Genomic DNA, 15,566 nt, shown 5'->3' on the forward strand with positions numbered 1-15,566 from the left:
TAGGAGCCCCTCATGAGTCTGTACACCCCCAGTGAGTGCGGGTACCCATTGAGTGAGGCCTGGGAGCCCAGGGAGTGATGAGGCCTCGGAGCCCAGTGAGTGATTGATGTCCTGAGAGGTTGTACTTGATTTTCATTTGTTGTTGGATTTAGTTGCTATCTGTCATTGTCGTGAAATCTCCGAAAGATTGTTGATATACGGATTACATGAATAAGAACTGTATAAAAATTGATTTGACATTAAACTGCCAGATTTGATAGCATGTCTATTCTTTGTTGGGATTACTAGAAATGAACCATAACTGTGTAGCTCGTTACTATCTTCAGTTCCTTATTTATTATTGTTACTTGCTGAGTTGGTTGTACTTATACTACACCTTGCACTTCGTGTGCAGATCCTGGTATTCCCGTACATAGCAGGTGTTGATCCTCTCACGTGGTTGATTTTTAGGAGATTTTGAGGTAGCTGCCGTGCTCCGCAGACCTTGTCTCTCCTTATCTATCTCTTTGTTTACTGTATTTGGTCTCGGACTATTATAGACCATATTTTCCAGACTTACATTCATATTAGATGTTCATGTACTCAGTGACACCAGGTTTTGGGAGTGATATATTTGTAATTTTGAGATTTCTTCCGCTAAATTAATTATTTCGTTTTCAAATTTAAAAGAAATAGTGGTTTATTGGAATTTTTGGCTTGCCTAGTATTGAGATAGGCGTCATCACGACAAGTGAGATTTTGGGTCGTGACAGAAATAGCTTGTTGGCTTTTCGATCTCTTTTGATCTCCATGCCCAGGATTTTCTTAGCTACTCCTAAATGTTTCATCTCAAATTCACTTTTCAGCTAACCTTTTAAATTGTGAATTTCTGTTAAATCCTTAGCAGCAATGAACATGTCATCAACATATAATAATAGGTACACAAATGAATCATTATTTAACTTACGTAAGTAAACACAACTATCATACATGCTCTTCGAATAACCATGAGCCAACATAAAGGAATCAAATTATACCATTGTCTTGGAGACTGCCTTAATCCGTACAAGGATTTCTTCAACAAGCAAACATGATCTTCTTTTCCTTTAATTTCAAATCCTTCGGGTTGATGCATGTATATTTATTCCTCAAGTTCTCCATGTAAAAAAGCCGTTTTAACATCAAGTTGTTCTAATTCCAAATCATACATTGCAACAAAGGCAAGCAAGACACGAATAGAGCTATGTTTAACAACAAGTGAGAAAATTTCATTAAAATAACTCATTGTACCTGACTATAGCCCTTTGCAACTAATCGTGCCTTATACCTCGCATCTTTAACCCCTGGAATGCCATCTTTTTTAATGAAAACGCATTTGCAACCAACAATTCTTTTTCCTGATGGCGGCTTCACAGGAGACCAAGTACCATTCTTGTGGATTGACTCAATTTCTTCATTCATTGCAATCAGCCACTTGGCTGAGTCAGCACCAGAAACTGCTTCTGAATATTTTGATGGTTCTCCAATTTCTTCAGTTTCCTGTGCAACTGAACAAGCAAATGCAACATAATTTCCAAACCTTAATGGTTATTTACCTTCTCTTATTGGTCTATGTTTGCTATAGAATACTCCTTTTCTTCTGGTTCAACTTCAGGAGTCTCAACTTCAGGAATTTCAGCTTCTGGCTCAACTTCAGGAGTTTCAACTGTATTTTGCTCTAAAGTTGATGAGCTTGGATTAGAAGGAATGCCAATCTCAATCTCCACCTAGTTTTGTGTACTCTTTCCTTTATCTGTATTACAAGAACTAGATGACTCTTTTCTAGAATGTAACATAGAAGATTCATCAAATGTTACATCTCTACTAATTATAAATTTTGGTGTCGTGGGATCAGGATACCATAGTCGGTATCTTTTCACCCCAGATGCATACCCGAAAATACACGTTTTAGCCCTTGGCTCTAATTTTCCATCATTTACATGCATGTATGCAGGGCAACCAAATATCTTTAAATCAGAATAATTAGCAGGAGTACCTGACCACGTTTTCTCTGGAGTCTTAAAGTTCAAAGGTGCAAAAGGAGCTCGGTTGACAATATAACAAGCTGTAGAGATAGCTTCTTCCTAAAAGGCGTTTGTCAACCCAATATTTGAAATCATGCAACGAGCCCTTTCCAAAAGAGTTCTATTCATCCTTTCTGCCATACTATTTTGTTGAGGTGTCGTTCGCACAGTACGATGTCGAGCAATTCCTTCATTCTTGCAAAATTCGTTGAATTCATCATTACAAAATTCCAAGCCATTATCTGTTCTAAGCCGCTTAACCTGTTTTTCTGTTTGCTTCTCAATCAAAACTTTTCATTGTTTGAAATTTAAGAAAACATCACTTTTATTTTTCAGGAAATAAACCCAAACTTTCCTTGAATAATCATCAATGAAAGTTAACATATACCTGGCACCACCTTTTGATGGGGTACGTGAAGGACCCCAAAGATCTGAATAAATGTAGTCCAAAGTACCTTTTGTTCTATGAAGCGCTAGAGATTTGAAGATGACTCTTTTCTTCTTCCCGAACACACAATGTTCACAGAACTCCATATTACTTGTACTTTGGCCACATAAAAGACATCTTTTGCTGAGGATGGAAAGACCTTTTTCACTCATATGCCCCAATCGCATATGCCACAACTTGGTGATGTCAGAATCTGATTTATCTAATATTGAAACTGCAGCAGCACCTGTAATAGTAGATCCCAAAAGAGTATACAATGTACCGGATCTACGTGCTTTCATGATCACAAGAGCACCATGAGAAATTTTCAGAACTCCACCTTCACCTGTGTACTTGCGCCCAAGAGATTCTAGAGTCCCCAAAGAGATGAGATTTTTCTTTAAGTCAGGAACATGTCTAGCATCGGTGAGAGTTCTCACCACACCATCGTGCATTTTGATTCAGACTGTACCTTTTCATATGTGGTAAATAAATCCCGATTGGGACACATATGATAAGAATAACCCGAATCTAAAATCCACTCATTGTTAGATTTGAAACTATTATTAGTTGCTAAAAAAATAATTCCCTCAGTCTCATCAACAGCTACACTTGCTTCGGCAGTGTCAGTATTTTTGTACTCATTTTTCTTTTCTATTTGTTTTTCTTTGTTTTTTAATTTAAAGCATTCAGAAATAATGTGACCTTTTTTACGACAAAATTTGCACATGACATTTCTGTATTTGGATTTTAACCTTGATTTAGGTCTCTCACTACTTGAATCTTTCTTATTGGATCTACCTCTTATGAATAAGCCTTCCCCTTGGTTCCCACTAGTTTCTCTAGTAATATCTCTATCTATTTGTTCTTTTGATTTCAAAATAGATTTGACATCTTTATAAGAGATATAATCCTTTTCATAAAGCACAGTATCTCTTATATGTTTAAATGACTAGGGTAAGGAAACAAGCAATAACACAACTTAATCCTCATCATTGATTCCAGCATCTATGTTACTATAACGACCCTACTTGTCGTTTTAAGAATTTATGCCTTGTTCAGTGACTTAAGGTCTCGAGTAGCCTTGCAATATGTATTATGACCCACGTGTGTGGTCGAGTTTGATTTACAGATGATTCGGAGTGATTTGGCACACTTAGTCCCTAAGATGGAAGCTTAAGTCTTAAAATTTTTACTGTAGTCGGAACTATGTGAAGACGACTCCAGAATAGAGTTTTGTCAGTTCTGTTAGCTCCGTTGGGTGATTTTGGACTTAGGAGCGTGTCCGGACTGTGAATCTGAGGTCTGTAGCCAATTTAGGCTTGAAATGGTGAAAGTTGAAATTTTGGAAAGTTTGACCGGGGAGTTGACTTTTTGTTATCGGGGCCGGAATCCAATTCTGGAAATTGGAATAGCATTGTTGTGTCAATTATGATTTGTGTGCAAAATTGAAAGTTATTCCGGATTGATTTGATGTGTTTCGGCACAAGATATAGAATTTGAAATTTCAAAGTTCATTAGGCTTGAATTGGGGTATGACTCGTGGTTTTAGAGTTGTTTGAGGTTATTTGAAGGTTCGACACATTATCATATGCTTTTTCATTCTCAGGTTCAAGAGCATTCGTATGCATTATCACTACTTTGATCCTTGTCATAGCCTCTAGTTCAGGTCATAATATTTAAGTAAACACAAAAAACATCACTTCTTGTCCCCTTCACTATGTAGACAATGGTCTAAGTATCATATTCAACAATAACATACCTACAACAAAAGGTTTGAAAGAAGAATGACCATATTCCGCCCACAGCCCAAGTCCATAAAAAGTAGCCTGAACATGACATATGGTTCTCCGACAAATCAAATAGTAAATGCAACTTGACTGAAAACTATTACAACTCCTAAAGATGTACAAATCTATCTAACAGCTGGATTTTTGTCGTTGCTTGAGTCAAAAATTAATGGAAGACAAACATCATAGTACCTAATTTTCACAGGAAGTAACTATCAAAATTAAGAATTAGCATTAGAGAAAAAAACCATACAAATCGACCTACTTTGGAGCTTTTTTAGGGCACACCTCCACAAGAGCATCGAAGACACAAATAGATGTACATCTCTCATTAGTTGTTGTCTCCTTGGCCTTCATAAAAGCAAGAAAAATTCAATGTGGAAAATTCATCGGACGTGGCGCAGTTGTGGCAAGATTTGAGGCGTGATGGCCTTGCCATTGGCCTATGCGAGAGCAAAACGATCATGCGGGATAATGGATGAGAAACATTGTAAGGGGAACAATTATTGACCAAGGTCTTGGGATAGGCAAGACGGACTTGGCAAAGGCTTGATGAGATAGTGTGGGAAAATTTGGACGGCATGAAGCGGCATGCCCACCAAAGACAAAGGTACGGGTAGTTCAAGTTGTGGGAGCGCCAAGTACAAGCTAAGCTAAATCATGGAGGTGCGGAATGATGGCAAAGGGTTTCAATATCCAAGGCAAAGCTATGTGAGACAAAGGACATGCAATGGCACGGATGAAACAAGTGTTGACAAAGACAAGGCAGAAATGCGGCTAAGGCAATGTGCGGCCTACAAGCGTCGGGCGTGTGCGGTCAAATCATGGACAGCAGGTTGCGGACAAGATATTAGTGCGGAGCAATGTCAGAATCAGCCAAGGCTGGGTGCAATGCCAGCCTTGGGGCGTGCAATAGCTGACCAAGAAAAAGGGCACATGAAGAGCACATGCCAAAGCAGTGGGCCGTTGTATTTTTGTAATGACTTCTATCCATGTCTGTTTAGTGCTTGTAGCTAATGTCATTTCATGTAAGATAATGGCCTATGTAGTTAGGGGATGTCAACTACTAGATAGAATCAGATTTAGCAATGTTATGTATAAGGCTTAGTTCAGTGGGTTGTGGGACCAATGCTCCACCAAAGGGGCTGAGTGCTCCACCAAAGAGCTAAGTGGTCCACAAACAAGGCTGAGTGCTCCACAAAAAGAGTAAGTGCTGAAGAAGTCCATTTCGTGGGTAAGTTCCCCATTAAATGGTTAAGTGCTTATTAGTGCTTTGACTGGGCAAAGCACAATGATGAAATTACCCCTTTGTATGGTGTCACTTCAAATCTGCCAGTAACAGCCCCTATATCTATATATATGGGGGCATTTCGTGAAGGAAGAGAGGAAGAAGAGGGTCTTCAAAGAAGAAGAGTGTCTTCAAAAGGAAGTTCTGTGTGAGACTTCCAAGTGGGAAACAAGGGAGAAACGTGAGGGTTTCTAAGTGTTTCAAACGGGGGCTAAGGCTGGGCATTGGGCAGGTCTTAGTGTGCAAGATCGACTTGTGATCTTTGCTAGACGAAGTGGACTGTGAACGAATTGTGTTCATAGTAAAGTGGGAAACAAGAAAGAAACGTGAGGGTTTCTGAGTGTTTCAGAAGTGGGCTAAGTCTAGGCCTTCGGGCAGGTCTTAGTGTGACAAGATCGACTTGTGATCTTGGCTGGTCGAAGTGGGCTATGAACGACTTGTGTTCATAGCAAAGTGAGGGGTCCTTTGTATATTTTCATATTAATACAATGGTTGGGATTTTCCCGTACTTGATTTTGTTCTCTTTATGTTGCTATCGAATTTTGTTTAAGGCCGAACTTGTTGAAAAGTTGGCTACGTTTTGGAAAAGGGTGAGTAAATTGAGTGTTAGGTTGTTGTCGCGCAGTGTCAATTAGGCGCGAAAAATTGGCCCAATTTGACCCTGTGACAGCTGGTATGAGAGCTACCTTGATAAACTAATATTAGAGTAGAGCAAAGTTTGTAGTAGTAGTAAGACGATCAGTAGTAGATTTCGAGTTGCTATTTGAGAACATGGCTGGTGGTACAAATGCTGAACTGCGTCAAAGAGTGGAACAGTTGGAAGCACTCATTGGGCAGGCTCTTGAAGTGGGTTCTGATTCTTCTGTTCTTGCGAGAATGGCCCGTCTAAAGGCAGATTATGCAGTGAGGTATTAGACAACGCCGGTAGAAATAGCCTTGGTACGCAAGGATGAGGAAGAACTGCGTGAGGAGGTAGTTCAACTTCGAAGGGCGTTACAAAACAATGCCCCTAGAAACAATGATCGCACCAAAGTGAGGATCCCGTAGCCAAAGGCTTATGGGGTGTAAGAAGTGCCAAAGAACTGGAAAATTTCTTGTGAGATATGGAGCAGTATTTCCAGGCTGCTTGTGTGCCGAATAATGAAAAAGTGACCAGCATACCGATGTATTTGATAGATGATGCAAAGGTATGGTGGCGTACACGAGTAGTTGAAGCGGAAAGTGCTGCACTGCCCAAGATTGAAACTTGGGAGACGTTGAAGAAGGAATTAAAATCCCAATTCCTTCCAACCAACTCGTCGTGGGTGGCGAGAGACGGACTGCGCCACTTGAAACAAAGTGGAATGGTAAGGGAGTATGTCAAGGAACTTTTATCGTTGATGCTCAATCTAAGTAATATGGCAGAAGAAGAAAAGCTATATTACTTCATGAGCGGGTTGAAGGGATGGGCGCAATTAGAGTTGAGAAGGCAGAATGTTCAAAGCCTCTCTACTGCTATTGCAGCAGCAGATGCATTGGCTGACCTCAATATAGGTCATGACCCTGCTGAGTCTTCGCATGCAAAGTCCGACGGAAGGAAGGACAAAGCAAAGGAATGGAAGAAAAGTGGGAAAGGCCAAGCTGCCAAATATGTTGGTTTTGCCAAGAATCGAAGGCAGACGGAGACTTCCAAGGGCAAAGAAAGAAGTGGAAAATTCAATGGTTGCTTCACTTGTGGGGGTCCACACTTGAAGAGGGATTATTCGGTGCAGGCTAGAGTGAATGTTATGCTAGCTGCGGAGAGACAGGAACAAGTGGCGGAGGCAAATGCCATTATGGCAAATGTGAATGCACCTCAAGGGGACTTGTATGTCAATAACCTTTTGGGGTTGATTCGTTAAGTCGGCTTGACGAGGACGTCGATTTCAAAGTGTGCCGGTGGTTTGTTAGAACCCAAATCTTTGTTATCGGACGTGGCGCGACTGTGGCAAGGATTGGGGCATGATGGCCTTTCCATTGGCCTACGCGGGAGCAAAACGATCGTGCGGGACAATGGATGAGAAACATTTTCAGGGGAACAAGTATTGGTCAAGGTCTTGGGACAGGCAAGACGGGCTTGGAAAAGGCTTGATGAGGCAGTGTGAGAATATTTGGGCAGCATGAAGCGACATGCGCGCCAAAGACAAAGGTACGGGTAGTTCAAGTTGTGGGAGCGCCAAGTACAAATAAGCTAAATCACGGAGGCACGGAATGATGGAAAAGGGTTTCAATAGCCAAGGCAAAGCTATGTGCGACAAAGGACAAGCAATGGCACGTATGAAATAAGTGTTGACAAAGACAAGGCAGAAATGCGGCTAAGGCAATGTGCGGCCTTCAAGCGTCGGGTGTGTGCGGTAAAATCATGGACAGCAGTTGCAGACAAGACATTGGTGCGGTGCAATGTTAGAATCAGCCAAGGCTGGGCATAATGCCAGCCTTGGGGCGTGCAATAGCTGACCAAGAAAAATGGCACATGAAGAGCACATGCCAAAGCAGTGGGCCGTTGTATTTTTGTAATGACTTGTATCCATGTCTGTTTAGTGCTTGTAGCTAATGTCATTTCGTGTAAGATAATGGCCTATGTAGTTGGGGGATGTCAACTACTAGATAGGATCAGATTTAGCAATGTTGCGTATAAGGCTTGGTTCAGTGGGTTGTGGGACCAATGCTCCACCAAAGGGGCTGAGTGCTCCAACAAAGAGCTAAGTGGTCCACAAACAAGGCTGAGTGCTCCACAAAACAGAGTAAGTGCTGAAGAGGTCCATTTCACGGGTAAGTTCCCCATTAAATGGTTAAGTGCTTATTAGTGCTTTGACTGGGCAAAGTACAATAACGAAATTTCCCCTTTGTATGTTGTCCCTTCAAATCTGCCAGTAACAGCCCCTATATCTATATATGTGGGGGCATTTCATGAAGGAAGAGAGGAAGAAGAGGATCTTCAAAGAAGAAGAGTGTCTTCAAAAGGAAGTTTTGTGTGAGAGTTCCAAGTGGGAAACAAGAGAGAAACGTGGAGGTTTCTAAGTGTTTCAAATGATGGCTAAGGCTGGGCATTGGGCAGGTCTTAGTGTGCAAGATCGACTTATGATCTTTGCTAGACGAAGTGGGCTGTGAACGAAATATGTTCATAGTAAAGTGGGAAACAAGAAAGAAACGTGAGGGTTTCTGAGTGTTTCAGAAGTGAGCTAAGGCTAGGCATTTGGGAAGGTCTTAGTGTGACAAGATCGACTTGTGATCTTGGCTTGTCGAAGTGGGCTATGAACGACTTGTGTTCATAGCAAAGTGAGGGGTCCTTTGTATATTTTCATATTAATACAAAGGTTGGGATTTTCCCGTACTTGATTGTGTTCTCTTTATGTTGCTACCGAATTTTGCTTAAGGCCGAACTTGTTGAAAAGTTGGCCAAGTGTTGGAAAAGGCTGAGTAACTTGAGTGTCAGGTTGCTGCCGCACAGTGTCAATTAGGCGCGAAAAATTGGCCCAATTTGACCCTGTGACACTTACCCACATAGGTAACAAATATGGTGACTACTCCTCAAGGAAAGGCAAGAAAGCAGCCTTGAAAACTCTGATCAGTGTTATCTATATTTCACCAACCTAATAAAAAAGTTAGATGGATTTAAAAATATCTGTAAATTAAAAGTGAAATGCTTGTAAAAGGAAAACACGGTGTGCTTATGTCTAAACTCCATTCTTATATAGAACATACATTCTCGAAACTTCTTCTTCTTGCTCTCTTCCCCCCTTAACAATTCTGCTTCCTCAGCATCAAAGTCTTCTGGTTTATCTCTCTCTGTGAGTGCTTGTTTTCTACGTTCTCTCTGTGAGTGAACTTTCTGTAATTACATGCATTATCTCATTAACGATGCTACGAACCTGACCTTCAGTGGGAAGTAGTCTACAAATCTGAAAGAAGATACAAAAGGACCATAATAACAGAATTTTTCCTTGCTTTGACAATACTAATGGAACATTCTAAATAATAGTCATAGGCTGTTTGTAAGGCTTTCTAGTGTTACCTTGTCATTCAATAGAACTTTATGATTACCCTATCTGTGAAAAATTGATTTCACGCATCCATTTGTAAGCATTTTAATATGGTATAAATTATGCTTGTATCCACACAAGTAAGAATCAAATAAGGAGCTCCTACTTGGCTTGATCCCCTGGGAATATTAGCGTGCAAGTCATTGCTCTTTGTACCCATGTTTTCCTTTGTATAAGAGATGTACTAAGCATTTCGTTTTTATACTAGTAGAATAAAACTGATTTGGAGGACTGCCTTGTTTAGATCTCTAGTGAAGGAAAAGAAATAGGGTCATATATCAAGAGTGCCCAAAAATATAAAATTGGTATTTATTTTTTTTTTACTGTTTTGGGAATGTAAAGGCCAACATGTTGATCATACTGGAATATATAGAGTTCAAATGAAACATATCAGTTATAGGAGAACACTGTAAACTTGGATCAACAATTAAAGAAAACCCTGTCTTAAAACATAGCCAACCTGCAGGCAATAATTCAATTCTCCCAACATGATTGCACAGATTTCTGTCACATGCTCCTGTTGAGATAACTCATCAGGTATCACTTTCTCATTATCCAAAAAAGAAGGAACAACATAAGTACATATGTTAAGGACAACCTTATGCATAGCTTCTACCAAAGCCAGTATCATATAGTCTGACAACTTCGTGAAATATGATTCACTTTCACCTTGAGTAATCCCTTTCTCAAAAGCAAGTTTAGCAGAACGCAACAGGATGGGCATTGCTTAAACAGCAAAAATAAGAAAATTGCATCAGAAACTGGACAATTTACATGAAAAACAAAAAAACCATATAAAAATGAGAACTCTACCTACAACAGCAGATCTCCTGAAAGGGTTGTGGATATAGAATTTCAGAAGCGGAACAAAGATTGAAACAACCTGCTTCATGCATGAAGTCTGATGCAAAATTGAAGAAGAAGAAGGAAATGGAATTACAACTACGTTAAATAACTAGGGTAAAATAAAGAGCATAATTTGATTGATGATGATAATGGATAATTGCAGGGTATTTATCTCCCACTCAGCTGCTACAGGACAAAATAGCATAACTACTTGTGATGGACTAAAAGGTACTCTAACAGGATAATTCATGGATTTAATTACAAATAAGTAAACAATGTAATAAAACTTATAGGGGACTAAAGTGTACTAACTAATAACTTTTAATCAACTGAGCCTTCTAACTGAATTAACGAAAATGTTCCTTCCCCAAAGCTTCAGGTACAACCTCTGCAATCGTGGACTCTTCCATCTCGTATCAGTCCTTCCCCGTTAAAATCTTCCTTGTCCTCAAGAAAGAAAGGAGGGAAATCGAACCTTGAGTGCCTGATAATCTTCCCACGTAGCTTGTTCTAGTGGTAGATCATTCCTTTCAATCAACACTTGCGTCACTGCCTTGTTTCTCTTTTAAACCATACGTCGCTCCAAAATTTTGTTAGGATGAGGGCAATATGGACTGGAGAGCTCTAGGATAGGAGGGTGAGAAATGCTTTCTGGCAGCTCGTGACAGGCTTTGAGTTGGGACACATGAAAAGTGGGATAGAGCAGTAGTTGAGGAGGTAATGATAATTTGTATGCCACAGGCCCAATTTTTTGTAGAATCTGATATGGACCATAGAACTTAGCTGATAGCTTAGAGAAGTGTAGAGGACATAGTGACATGTCTGTAGGGTTGGATCTTTAAGTAGACCCAATCTCCCTCCTTGAAAACTCTGTCGGACCTATGTTTATTGGCTTGTTCTGTCATCCTTTGTTGTGCCCTTTGTAAGTGGTATTTGAGCAGCTGAAGTTTGAATTCTCTTGTAAGCAGACTCCTGTGTACTTCCTCTACTGCAGAATCACCAGCCATGTAGGGTAAGTGAAGAGGAGGAGGTTTTCCATACAAGGCCTCATAAGGACTGCACTGGATGGCACTGTGAAAGGCAGTGTTGTACCATAGTTCAGCTGCAGCCAGGAATTGGAACCAGTCTGACTGTGAATCTGAGCAAAAACACTTGAGGTAGATTTCTAGGCACCTATTGACTACCTATGTTTGGCCATCCATTTGAGGATGATAAGTTGTGGAAGTGTTAAGTGTGACTCCAAACATTGCAAACAACTCCTACCAAATTTTGCTTGTGAAAATTGGATCCCTATCACTGATAATATCCTCAGGCATCCCATGCAACTTATAGACTTGATCAAAGAACACTTTGTTGAGGGTTTTTTATTATTTAAGATGAAATAGTCTTAAAATGAGGGTGAATAGGAAATGGAGGAAAAATAAAAATTTTGAGTAAAATTTTAAGTTTCCCCCTCTTGACAATGAGACATTGTCCCATATTGGAAGAGGAAAAGATTTTTGGTGGGTATATATATAATTGCTCTTCTTGTAGCTCTTAAAGAGTTAAGAAGAAAGCAAGCCTCGCGCCGTCGTCGTCGTCGCTCGCTCGGCTCGGCTTCAGCTTCGGCTTCGAATTTGGTCAAATGATTGATTGATTAATTTTTTGGACCAAATTTATTTGTTAATAGTAAATATTAACGTAAGATTATCCGCTTTTGTAACGGATATGTTCATCTTCAAAGCTGATTGCTATAAATATGTGCAGCAACTGTTGAAGAAAGATAACACACCAAAAAAACTGAAAACGCTCAACTTTGGCTATACATTGCACTCCTTCCTCTCAGCATTTATATACGATTTTCTGAGTTTCCCAGAATTATTATTTACAAATACAGCAATATTGGCGGGACTAACAATCTTAAGAAATTTAATATTTATTTCTGTATTTATGTTATTCTTATTATTCTGCAAACTAAAACCTTTGTGGTTTTGTGTACTCCCGTTTTGGAGAGTAAAGCCTTCGTGGCATTTTGTTGGAGATTAAAATCTACGTGATTTTTACTCCAGTTTGAAAACATTTATTAAACGTTTGTTTGTGTCATTCTTTTACAGAAAAAATGACGACTGAAAGTGAAAACCAAGTTGTTCCGACGGTGACTGCCAATGCATCGACAAGCCGAACACCAGCATTGGCACCGGCAGAAAAACTCGGAAAATTTTTCGGGATTGATTTCAAGCGCTGGCAACAGAAGATGTTCTTCTACTTAACTACGTTATGTCTACAGAAGTTCATCAAGGAAGATGTTCCTGATCTTCCAGATAAAACTCCAGAGAATGAACGCTTTATCGTGATTGAAGCGTGGAAGAATTCTGATTTTTTATGCAAGAATTATATTCTTAGCGGACTGGATGATAATCTGTATAATGTATACAGTGGCGTGGAGACGTCAAAAGAATTGAGGAATGCGCTTGAAAAGAAATATAAAATTGAAGATGCCGGGATGAAAAAATTCATTGCCGCAAAATATTTGGACTACAAAATGGTAGATAGCAAGTCTGTTATTGCCCAAGTTCAGGAATCGCAAGTGATTATTCATGATCTACTTGCTGAAGGTCTTGTCATCAATGAAGCATTCCAAGTAGCAGCAATGATTGAGAAGTTGCCTCCGTTGTGGAAGGACTTCAAAAATTATTTGAAACACAAACGAAAGGAAATGTCCCTTGAAGATCTCATTGTTCGGTTGAGAATCGAAGAGGACAATAAAGCTGCTGAAAGGAGAGGCCGTGGAAATTCAATAATAATGGGAGCAAATATTGTTGAAGATAACAAAAAGAGGAAGAAGGCTTCTGTTCCGAAATACAACCCAAGCAAGAAGCGGTTCAGTGGAAACTGCTACAACTGTGGGAAAATCGAACACAAATCTACGGAGTGTCATGCTCCGATGAAAGACAAGAAAAAGGGTCAAGCAAACATGGTAGTAAAGCGTGATGATGTTGATAACTTGTGTGCCATACTTTCTGAATGTAACTTGGTGGGAAATCCTAAACAGTGGTGGATTGATTCTGGAGCCACTCGCCATGTTTGTGCAGTTAGAGAAGCTTTTGCTACTTATGCTCCTGCTGGACCCGTGAGACAGTTTATATGGACAATGCTTCAACAGCAAAAGTTGAAGGATATGGGAAGATATTTCTGAAAATGACCTCTGGCAAGGTCATGACTTTGAACAATGTCCTTCATGTTCCCGAAATGAGAAAGAATTTAGTCTCTACTGGACTTCTTGTTAAGCACGGTTTTAAGTGCATTTTTGTGTCCGACAAGGTTGTCATAAGTAAGAATGAAATATTTGTAGGAAAAGGTTACCTCACCGAGGGCCTTTTCAATCTGAATGTAATGGTTGTGGAAAACAATAATAATATTTCAGCTTCTTCTTACTTACTTGAGTCAAATTATTTATGGCATGTACGTTTGGGTCGTGTCAATTATAAAACCTTCCGGAAAATGATTAACTTGGAAGTACTACCTAAGTTTGAATGCGAAAAATCAAAATATCAAACATGTGTGGAATCTAAGTATGTTAAACATCCTTATAAGTCAGTTGAAAGGAATTCAAATCCTTTAGACTTAATTCACACATATATTTGTGACATGAAGTCAATAACATCTCGCGGTGGAAAGAAGTATTTCATAACTTTTATTGACGATGGTACTCGATATTGCTATATTTACTTACTGAATAGTAAAGATGAAGCAATAGACGCATTCAGACAATACAAAAATAAAGTTGAAACGCAACTTAACAAGAAAGTAAAAATGATAAGAAGTGATAGGGGTGGTGAATATGAATCTCCTTTTGAAGAAATATGTTTAGAATATGGAATTATTCATCAAACAACAGCCCTTTACATGCCCCAATCTAATGGGATTGCGGAAAGAAAGAATCGCACATTAAAGGAGATGATGAATGCGTTGTTGATAAGTTCTGGTTTTCCACAAAACTTGTGGGGGGAAGCCATTCTTCCGGCTAATCGAATATTAAATCGAGTGCCCCATAGCAAAACACAATCCATTCCATATGAAAAATGGAAAGGAAGGAAGCCCAACTTTAATTATTTTAAAGTGTGGGGGTGTTTGGCAAAAGTGCAAGTTCCTAAACCCAAAAGGGTAAAGATAGGACCGAAAATCGTTGATTGTGTTTTCATAGGATATGCGAAAAATAGTAAAGCATATCGATTTCTGGTTCATAAATCAGAAAATCCCGACATTCATAATAATATAATTATAGAATCAGATAATGCTGAGTTCTTTGAAAATATATATCCATATAAAAAGGAATGTGAGTCGTTTGGTGAAGGATCTAAACGACCTCGGGAAGAAACAAAAGAAAGTACATGTAATCAGGAGGATCCAAGATGTAGTAAACGTCAAAGAACGTCTACTTCATTTGGACCAGAGTTTGTGACTTTCTTATTGGAGAATGAGCCTCAAACATTTAAAGAAGCTATGACTTCTTCGGAATCATTGTTTTGGAAAGAAGCAGTCAATAGTGAAATATAATCCATATTGAACAACCAGACATGGGAATTGGTTGATCTTCCTCCTGGAAATAAACCTTTGGGTTCTAAATAGATTTTTAAGAGAAAAATAAAAAATGATGGCACTATTGATAAATTCAAGGCAAGACTCATGGTCAAAGGGTATAGACAACGAGAAGGTCTAGACTACTTTGATACATACTCTCCAGTTACAAGAATTACGTCCATATGGATGTTAGTAGCATTAGCTGCAGTGTATGGTCTTGAAATTCATCAAATGTATGTTAAGACGGCCTTCTTAAATGGAGAGTTGGAGGAAGAAATTTACATGGAATAACCTGAAGGGTTTGTGGTTCCAGGTAAAGAAAAAAAGGTATGTAGACTTGTTAAGTCTCTTTACGGACTAAAACAAGCACCCAAACAATGGCATGCGAAATTTGACCAAACAATGTTGTCAAATGGTTTTAAGATAAATGAATGTAATAAATGTATGTACATTAAAAATGTTCCAAATCACATAGTCATTGTTTGCCTATATGTGGATGATATGCTGATAATGAGTAATGACATTGCCAACATAAATACTACTAAGCGTATG

At 39.3% G+C, this 15,566-nt stretch overlaps 1 protein-coding gene across 2 annotated transcripts; it reads right to left on the bottom strand.

Moving 5' to 3' along the window:
* Positions 1-9,159: 9,159 nt before the first annotated feature.
* Positions 9,160-10,573, bottom strand: LOC107822756 (uncharacterized). Of its 2 annotated transcripts, XM_016649324.1 has the most exons (4): positions 10,422-10,573; positions 10,207-10,334; positions 10,069-10,125; positions 9,160-9,467 (listed from the first exon to the last, which is right to left on the bottom strand). In XM_016649324.1, the coding sequence occupies exons 1-4, from the start codon at positions 10,498-10,500 to the stop codon at positions 9,372-9,374; spliced, it is 360 nt and encodes a 119-aa protein (XP_016504810.1). In that variant the 5' UTR covers positions 10,501-10,573; the 3' UTR covers positions 9,160-9,371. The 2 variants fall into 2 exon arrangements, with proteins under 2 accessions (XP_016504810.1, XP_016504808.1); XM_016649322.1 differs by having other exon boundaries at positions 10,069-10,334.
* Between the last annotated feature and the right edge of the window lie 4,993 nt (positions 10,574-15,566).

The sequence above is a fragment of the Nicotiana tabacum genome, chromosome 9, assembly GCF_000715075.1.
Source record: "Nicotiana tabacum cultivar K326 chromosome 9, ASM71507v2, whole genome shotgun sequence".
Classification (NCBI taxonomy): Eukaryota; Viridiplantae; Streptophyta; class Magnoliopsida; order Solanales; family Solanaceae; genus Nicotiana; species Nicotiana tabacum.